This window comes from Austrofundulus limnaeus, unplaced genomic scaffold (genome assembly GCF_001266775.1).
Source record: "Austrofundulus limnaeus strain Quisiro unplaced genomic scaffold, Austrofundulus_limnaeus-1.0 Scaffold104, whole genome shotgun sequence".
In the NCBI taxonomy this organism is placed as follows: Eukaryota; Metazoa; Chordata; class Actinopteri; order Cyprinodontiformes; family Rivulidae; genus Austrofundulus; species Austrofundulus limnaeus.
This window is the reverse complement of record NW_013952506.1, coordinates 1,214,555-1,224,554: the sequence shown is the minus strand read 5'-3', so window position 1 is coordinate 1,224,554 and position 10,000 is coordinate 1,214,555. Positions and strand designations below refer to the sequence as shown.

At 37.7% G+C, this 10,000-nt stretch overlaps 1 protein-coding gene across 1 annotated transcript in view; it reads left to right on the top strand.

The window, feature by feature from the left end:
* iqch (IQ motif containing H) overlaps window positions 1–10,000 on the top strand; it is a gene marked incomplete in the record, with an annotated part of 21,035 nt that overhangs the window by 7,565 nt on the left and 3,470 nt on the right. Inside the window, 6 exon segments of the mRNA XM_014013563.1 lie at window positions 852–1,107; window positions 1,109–1,168; window positions 5,228–5,343; window positions 6,232–6,502; window positions 9,445–9,590; window positions 9,657–9,669. Of these exon segments, the coding sequence (XP_013869017.1) occupies window positions 852–1,107; window positions 1,109–1,168; window positions 5,228–5,343; window positions 6,232–6,502; window positions 9,445–9,590; window positions 9,657–9,669 (862 nt within the window).

Sequence of the window (10,000 nt, the reverse complement as noted above, 5' to 3'; positions counted from 1 at the left end):
TTACAGTTAGTTAGAAGTGTACTGTGCCACGGGAAGGACRTGGTCATTTGTAGTTTGTAAATCGTCCTCTAGAGGGTACTAGAGAGGGCTGTTAATATATAGTTTTCCTAAGAGGGCAGCAGGTTTTTTAGTGCTTCTTATTATGTTTGAAATTAACTTCTGCATTATTTTTTCAGTGTTCTGTAAACACAGCAAAGGTTGTATTATTGTTGCACTTAATTATAGCATTTATAACCAGTTGCTGCAGTGGTTTTCCGAAGATAATTAAATTTTAGTTGGTTTATTTACTTCATTCTTACATCTTTTCTTACCAGGATGGTGTTCTTTACCTTGATTCAACAAAAATCACATAGTAGCTCTATTGTCTTCTCAGTTAAAAGTGTTCGAGCCTGCTTTTAGGATTATTTAGACTGAATGTGCCACACGGCGTGGTCTTCTTCATTTCTTTTTATTGATTTTCCTGCTGTTTTGTTGTTAAACCATGCCAGACGTGTTGCTGAGATGGATCGCTGCGACCCGTGGCTGGCAGCGCATTCTGCCAGTGACAGAAGGGATAATTCCRTGTGGATCAAATAAATACAGATGTGAAGTAATTAGTTGTATTCCCAAGGAGCTCGTTGGTAGCACACATTAAAGAAGTGAAGGATAAGGGAGGCCTCCCACAGGCAGATTTTATCAATTCAACCTGCTAGAATACAGGAGAGGTCAAAACCCTGCTGGCTATATGAATAATAGATCTGTTGTGTGTATATTCTGATGAATCGGGTCAAGAAACAACGCTTAGAAAACACACAGAGAAGGTGTGACTTTACCTTTCATCTCGATCCCTACTGTGTTTTTTTTCTTTTCAGACGCATAACGTGTCTGTCTACGCTGCTGAAGTACAGTCCACGCACCCTGAAGCGTGTCAAACACCTGATCCAGGGAAAGCAGGCCTACGTAGTGGGTGGAGCTAGCCACATGGATGGCCTGGCAGTGGCTGATGAGCTGGATGTGCCGATTTTGGGTCCAGAACCAGCTGTTTCACAACTCTACAGCACCAATTCTGGAGGAAGAAGGATCTTTGCTGCAGCAGATGTTGATGCTCCTCCTGGTCTGGCAGATATCTGCTCACAAAACCAGACAGGACACCAAAAAACACACAAATATACACCCATACTTCATTACAGTAAGTATCTAATATAACAGAAAAACATCTCATTTACTTTCTAATGTTTTTTTTTTTTTCATTTGTTTTAGCTTCACGAAACACTAGCAGAGCTCATGACTCAAAATATTAACGTGCAACGCTGGCTTTTTAAGATGAACTTGCATCACCGTGGTCGCGTTGCAGCGTACTGCGATGTTTGCCATCTTGGCTGCTATAAATGGGCTCTGCAGCATTATCATCATTACGGTGTTGATCTATGGGGCTCAGAATGGATTCAAGTAAACAAATGACCGAGATCAGATGCTTCTATTTGTCCTGCCATCGTATTTGACCTCTAATGAAAACGATATTCCTGTTTGCTTGGATTTTTGCATTTGTGTTTACATTTCTAAGATTTTTCTCCTTGTATTATTTATTATTTTTATTATTTTTATTTTATTTTTTACAAAACACAAATGCTAATGCAAAACTATTATATCTATAGCTAGATTCGTAACCTTTACATACTTAACAGATATCATTGCATTAAAGTTAGATATTCAGTTTAATGTATGTTTTAAAAAATAGCTAAAAAATAATTTGCTGTTGTTAAATGATGGCAAAAGTATAGTTTCATTAAATGAGTTGCATTTTTTAATCCCTTTTAGTCCCTAATGTCTTAGAACATTTTTAGCATTTTATGGAAAACAAAAGCACGTCCACTTATGTTCAGTCAATTATACTCTAATTAACCTGCCAGTGTCGATTAAATCATAGTACACACAATTAGGATTTTTTTTTTATGTGTGTAGTATAACTATTCTGTGCAGCTGCACTTTACAGCTGCTTTGTGTCTTAAAGGTAATTCAAACACCAGGCAGTAGAGCTTTTTGTTTTTTTATTTGCTCTTGCGGAAAAGAAAAGCTGTTCCCTCTGTTTTGGCTCCGAGCAATTGATATGGCTTTAACATTTTAAATTCCTCTATTTATAACATTTGATGTATGAATAACTGATAAAATCTCAGTCAGACATATTTGATGTAAATAAAATGTACTTAATCTGCGTTAAACMATTTATTTGCTTCGGATGCAATTTGTACACCTGGCTTTTATTTCTCATATGCTTACAAAGTAACCTTTGATTTTCTGTCATGCGTTAATTACCGTATTTTGCCATTTAACTGGGAGCTTTGTGTAAACTAATTACAGGCTAATGATTGTGGGCTTGGAGCAAAACGATTTTACTTTTTATTCCATTTGAAAGAACAGCAGTCATCTCGAGTTTCTTATGGGTCTTTCCATTTTATTCCTGTTAGCTTGTTCTTTGATTCATAGGGCATGCATGGTGCGGGGCTGTAATTGTTGTAGCTTTGGTGCCGTTAATTACGGCAGAGAGTAGCTGAGCCACAGCCAAGGTCTATAATAGTGGCTGAGGCTGCAGAGGGAAGTAAATGGGGTTTCTTTCACCAGCTGGGGTCCCATGGAGAGGGAAGAGTGCTGAGGCCCCCAGTGTAGGCCGACAGCCTCGGGGCTTCTGGGCCATATGGACACAACACTTTAACTGGCCTTTATTCTACACCTTGCTCTTTTAATCAAAGCAAAGCCCACATCCTGTGCTCTTCATTGCATGATTTTTTTTCTTTTTTGTGATGACTTTGTTTCCTCTGAAATGCATCAAATGTATTCAGTTGTCCATCTGTCGTATTTGTTTRGAAAGGAAACAGCAATTTGGCTTTAAATGCTGAAGGAAATAGTTTTTRTATGTTTTGTAGAACTGTAACATCTTACCATTTCTTTTCTCACAGTAAAAAGTGGAGATGAGATTGGGAGTTATCAGCTCCAGTTTACCTATAAATGACAAATAAGCAATGATTAAAGTGTATGAGCTAATGCCGTACGTTCAGTGGAACACCCTTGAACGTTAGCTATTAATAAATTTAAAGCAAGAAAGGAAATTAGTGAGGGTATCTGTTTTCAGTTTTTGCACATATATTTTAATTATTGCTTGTTCTGAATAGCTCAGTTTAAAAATGCATGATTCAGAACTACATGCTCTTTCAGAGTAATACCAACAATTACATCTAACCTAGCTGTGCAAAACAAAGCCTAAAAGGATAGAAAAAGAAGGAGGAGCTTTTTATCCACATTATTAGGATCTTCCACACACAGAGGTCTAGGAAAACGTGTGCATCTCTAAATATTGCGAGGCCCACAGCTTCCAGCACAATGTTTCAGCCTGAAGAAAGCCCCCAGGCCTCTTTTAGCATTTACACAGAGAGAGGTTAAAGACATGTAGATCTTCAACCATGCAATGCCTGAAGGGAGCCATACACACACTTAAGCGCTCACACAGCTTGCATATGGATCATTAGGCACAAGAGGGTAAAAATTACACCTAATAGCTTCAACAGATGGAGTATTTTTTYCCCGTCATGCTGTGTACAAACAGATCTTAAGGAAAACCTTATTTAGGTTAAGTTTGTCATCGAAATGGGTCATTTGACAATCACTACCACTGAAGAGGTGGAGGAACATTTTATACAGATGTTTCCTGTCTAAACATTGTGCAACCTGTGCTGGCACGAAAAAGTTTAGATGTATAATCGTTATAGTTAACCTGAATTTAAAACATCTGTTCTTGTTGCTTTGGTTTAACTTTATAAATAGATTTTGGGACACCGAAACAAATTGTTGTCTCAGTGTCTCGTATTAAACGTTAACCATAGTGTGTAGTGAGCTGAGGTTAACGTTTTGATGGGGCATTGTTAAAAATAAAAAATGTCCATGAAAAGTACATGACTTGTCAAACAGTATTCTCGTATTTCCAAAACCTACTGTATTTTCTGAAGTGCTCCTCTGCGCAATCAAGAGCTGAACTGGCAATCAATGGGGGGGGGGGGGGCATCCATTTTATTTATGGCCAGATTGCCTCAGCTTTATGTGGACGCCAAGCAAAGGCTGAATCCTATCACAGGGTCCTGTACGTGCTTTAAGTCCAAATAATTTATGGCAAAATACCCCTCTTTCCTTTCTTGCTGTCCTGCTGTTTCTGTGAACTGCACAGGCAAAGTCCTGGGGTGAGCTTGCTCTTCCGTTGAGAATGACACCCGTTCCCTTACACTTTTTCCCGCACCATTGTCTGCTTTATGGCTTGTATAGGGGGAATCACTGTGCAGCATTTGACCTCGCCTCGTACAGTAGTTGAATATGATGATGGCTGTTACATGACTGGAATATCAACAGCATAATCTCTGGTCCTGTCTCCAGTGAAGCCAGACAGCATATACTCAAAACAAAGTAACGCTCCAGATAGTACAAGAGAAGAACAAAGATATTATCTCCAGTCTGAATTTATTCATCTTTCACACAGATATCCTGCATTTTCTTTTTGTTTGGGCAAATGTGATTCTTGCATAATGGTGGAACACACACATTATTGTATACAGAACTCTGTATTTAAAAGAGGCAGTCTTTTCACAGTCTATTTAACTTTGTCAGTTGTAGTTTTATAACACATACGTTGAAAAATGACAAAGGTTTAGAGTAGGTGGTGAGATTAGTTACCCTGCTAGAAAAGAAAAAAACTGAGTTGCTGAAAGTCTTTAAAGGACACCTAAAGCAAAAGCTAAAAATTAACGGTATAATTAAGTGGTGAAACCATAATGGTATTTCGTAGTTACAGAAACAAGAGTGATATCGATCCCAGTCAAGCCCTGATTGATCCCCAGATAGATGGGGTTGGCTTAAGTATTCATCAGCTGCCCAGTGAAGAGAGTTGTTATTGAGGGCAGGTGGTTTGAGGCTGTGAGTTAAAGCTATTAGACTCCCGAGGCCTTCTGATAATAGGCTGTCACTCACAGATAGACACTCCGGCAGACACGCACACAGAAACTGAAAAGGTCACCAAAATCTCATGGATAATAAACAATCACCAGAGTCAGCTGGATAATCCAGGATGTTCTAGTAATGTAGTCAACACTTGAAAAAAGGACCATAAAAGTAGCTGATATTTGTTGAGTTTAATTAATATGAAACCATTATCTTTATAAGCTGTGCTCAGTCTGGTGTCACTGATATGCACTTTGACTTTTTTCTGTAGACCGCACTGCTCAGATATTTAGATGAGATCCCAGAATGGCTGGCTCATTATGCCCGACCTGCTCAAACCTCCTCTTATCCCAGTTGGTCCTGCTTCCAAGACCTTCCTCAGGCAAGGTTAGACACTTTTTTATCAATCTCTGAAAGCTGTTCACCTACAACTACAGTCCTGTGGAGTTCCTGTGTTCCTTTTAGTTCTTAGATGTTGTCTCTGAAAGGACAAATAAACTATTTTTTAATGTTAGTAGGGATTTAAATGATTCACTCAAGCCTTGATTCGATTACCAGTTTTAAGTTTGATTATTTCCMTTTATTTTTCAACAAAATGAATTGTAGCTATTTTATAATCAAATGTTTTTTTTTCTTTTAACATCAGCATTAAAAAGTTATCAAGTATCAAACTGAATTTGTCCTAAAGACATAACTTCCTGCCTTACAATAACAATGCCATACCAAAGCTTTAAAACAACCATAGGACCAAAGAGCTGTACAGTCACAGTCAACAAAACAGTCACACTGCATAATACAAACCTAACCAGAAAATTAAAACTATACAATTAAAATCAAAATGCATAAAACCAATTAAAACTAATTTAAATAATCTTAACACAAACTTAAAGTCAACATCTCAGATGGTGCCAAGGAGAAGAGATGGGTTTTAAGTAACGTTTTAAAAGCTGACAGGGAAGTGGCCTCTCTGATGCCCAAAGTGAGGTTGCTCCAGATTTTAGGAGCAGCAGTGGTGAAGGCACGATCCCCTCGAAGCTTACGTCTGTTTTTTTGGGGATTCTGGAGAGCAGCTGGTCTGCTGACCTCAGAGAATGGAAGTGGGGTATAGGGGTGCAGCAGCTCAGTGAGGTAGAGTTGGGCAAGACCATTAAAAAGAACATTAAAATGAATCCTAAAATGAAATTGAATCGATCTAGTTTAACTGTCACGTCCCTAAATAACAGTGTTCAGGTGCTTTTTCTTGTACTTGTTTTTCTGTTCCCTTTCTCCATCCAGGTGGTGTAGTGGAGGCATGTCCCATTCAGAAAGTGTCACCTGTCTGACAGTAGATCTGTTACTGGAACCAGGAGTTGAAGTGACCATGTTGTCCTGTGGAGACCAGCTCTGCGGCTCCTGTCAGCTGGAGGCCATAGGGTCCACTGTACACCCAGACACCTTGCACTCCGTCTGCATGCGTGTGGGTCGGGCTTGTCTACAGCACTGCATTGTTGGCTATGTCTCTGTGGGACTAGCCACCTTTATGAACCACTCCACCCAGGAGCAGAAGGTGAGTCATACAGAAAAAAAAAAGGTTTTTCTGTGGCTGCCATGATAAATATGAACTGTACTGTTGCTGCCCATCTTGTGAAAGTGCTTTCTTTCACCATATTGGTGGAAAAGATCAATTTTCAGTTGGATTGGGATCTATATAACCAGATAGGTGCCTCCAACATATACTGCCCCCTTGGGATCTTGACAACRAGACGAGGTAAACTGTGGGCACAGGGAACAAATGTGTCACAAGGCCATCTAATAAACTGTCAGGTCCTATCGTGTCAATACACGTATYCCACCGTTTAAAGCTTGCCCTTTAACCTTACAATACAGAGAAATTCAGAAGCGCCTATTTTTTTTTTCTGACAATAGGTCATTGCAAAGTGATTTGACAGATTCACAAGGATACTCTGTCAGTGTTTAACCCCTAGCGGGTTACCTGCCGCRGTCTGCTCAGATGTATTACATTGTTATAGCAAGCACACCACTGAAGCCTTAACTCATTTGTCAGGATTAAGTTTTGTTGAAAGCTTCTTGGTTTATGATATTTGAAATGGACTTGTTTATGATGGTTTAACCTCTGCTCCTAACATGTGGCTRTATTGGCTGCCTATTGATCCAGAGTTGTAAAATGGAATGTGTTGTTTATAACGTGGTCTACACATTACAAGCAAAGAAAAAAAAAGCAGTAACGTGGAGAAAAAGCTGGATCTGATTTAAAGGTTTTAGAATACGTGAAAAGAAAGAACACTGAAGTTTTGAAAAATACTCGCTCACTATGACAGCTTAAAATATGATCTATATTAAAATATTTATTTGATTTTTCCCCTATTAACTTTAAAAGTACAGAAATGAAATGAAAGTTTTCCCACAGTTTAACTGTAGACACGCTCACCACTAGAGGGTAGTATCATCTGGATTCAATGATAATACCCAGAGTAGAGCAGGGTTGCAATTGATATTTTTAAAAAAGAAAATGTAATTTTTCTTGTTGACGTTTTTGATTTAGTGTTATTTTTGGTTTATATTTCTTTTTGAGTATCTAAAAAAACAGAAWATGCTGCTGTTCTGGCAAGATTTTCCCACATTGTTAATGGTATAAATAGTGATTTTTCTATAAATTTGATATTTTATATAAAAATTTGTTAAAAGAGTTTAACTTTAAAGCAGACAAACATTTTTTCCTTGATTAAAAAAATGGGACATATACTAGTTCTCACTTACACAGTTTAAAATCAAAATAACTGCAGCTTTAAATTGAATTTTCATTTCCAATGTGATCCTGAATTTGAAATACATTTTTTTGACTGGACATATAACAATGAGCTATAATACAACACGTGCTTTAATGGAGGAAGGAACTTTAATGACAGATTCCTAAYCGTCTCCTAACACACACATAGCTCAGACAGAGAAGAGCCACGTGGGCAAACCTGTCTGGATTTAAACATCAATTTAGATTCAAACCTGTTGCTAAAAGCTGCCTACTTTATTTGATTGAAAGAAGTGGGTCACATATGTTTGCCCTTGCAGTCTCTGCTCACATTGTGGAACAGTGGGGCCACAGCTGCAGCATCGGGCTTTTTAATGAAAATGCAAGGCAATAGAAAACAGGTACAATCCAGGCTTACATTTCCCGCGGCTTTGTTAAGAGCGACAATGGGACATGGGAGTCTGAGTTTTGGGGAGTTGAGTGAATGGCTTGGCGTAGTGTGTCCATCACTCACCTGATACATACAAACATGCTTCTGCCAAGTTGGGGATACTTTTTTTTTTCCCTACGGTAGTTATTTTTTTCCATAAAGTGTTGTTGAATGTGGATATAAAGGAAAACACTTGTGCTTTTTAAGAGTAGTTAATGTGTTTTTTTTTCAATTTAGTCATTTTTCTTTACTTTAAGTGAAAACAAAGAAGCATTTAGAAAATATGATGTGCTGCAGTTTTAAAATGGAAATACTAAAGTTATAAATAGGAAAATTACATATTTTRCAAACTTCATTTAATTATAAACTTACAAATTGATGCAGAAGGTTTTTTCCCCTATAAATCTAAAGTAATTTGGACCATGTAGAAATTCTGTTGCCTTATTAATTGTAAAATTGTTGTTATTTTSTTGATGATCAAAATCAAACTAAACAAAGATCTGATCAACAACATATATTAGACGGCAAATTTTGGGTTTGAATATGTTTTTTTAAAAATGTTGACACGATTGAATAAAAGTTTTTTTAATATTGTCTGAGGTTTTATTGAACATTAATTACTGCAGAGGCCTAATGTCTGATTCACAGAGCTAATAAAAGCCTCTCAGATATGTACGTTCAGATGTTTGTGTTTTGGTGGATGAATAAAGTGTTCAATTCACTGAGACTATAGGTTCAGACAGGCAGCAATTTGCATCCAGTGGCAGGAGCGTTTACTTTGACAAATAGGAATAGCTAAAGGAGGCAGCCGACTGCCACTTAGTTATTAACAACTCCTTCACTGGTGATTTATTTGCCACTTTTGAAGAAAGGGCATAGCCATTAGGTTATTATCTGCAAAATTAGCCCTGTTTAAGTGGAAGGCTACRTCCATACCTGACCCCTTAATATACTTATAATGATGCCATTTACCATACATATCTGAACTTTACTTCTCATCAGACCTGAACCAAGCAAACTAGCCCAGGGCAGACTGAATCCAAACACATAGAGGATTTACTTTGTGCTTGTGTCACTAATACAACCGAATCACCTAAAAATAGCTTAAAAAAACCACCCACTTAATGGTCATTTCCTTTCACCTGCCTCTCTGCATTGATGACATTTTAAAGATCAAAATGTGCTTGCCACAGTTCTAACAAGGTTAAATAACTGGATGTTATTTTTTATGTGGAAAGGGAAACTTTAAATGGTTATTTTATGGTGTCAAGTTTTCTCTGCTCTCACACAGTTAATCGTTTGTTGTTGGCAGGTTTGGGTCATTGATCTGGACATTGCTACAGTGACCCAGATGCTGCTTCTGATGACTGGAGGAATGCTGAATTGGCAGACAAGCTGTTTAGAAGTTCAAATGCCGACTGGAAGGAAATGCTGTGAACACCAGGGTCTGCAGTTAAAGTATGGCAAATTCATTTTACAGTAAACAATCAGGATTGTGTTGTGTTTCTCCTTAATTTCTGTTAGAACAAATATGTATGTTTGAAATGCATGCACAAAAGTTGTACTGTTTAATAAATACTGTATGAATACAAAGTATTTGAAGCAAACAAAAACTGAACTCTTTAGACACCTTGAGTGCAGACTCCTGCGTGGTTCTGGTTCTGGTAAAAGGACACTGTTATTTATATTCTTGTGACTTCAGTAAATTGTGCAACGTGTTGTAGTGACTTGAATTAAACTCCTTCATGACAAGTGTTGTAAAGCAAAATAAACACAGTTTGTCTTGAAGTTCTGAAAGCAGAGACAACTTTACACATTTTTGTAATGTAAAAAAATATTATCTAATAACTACTTTGAGTTCTTTTTTA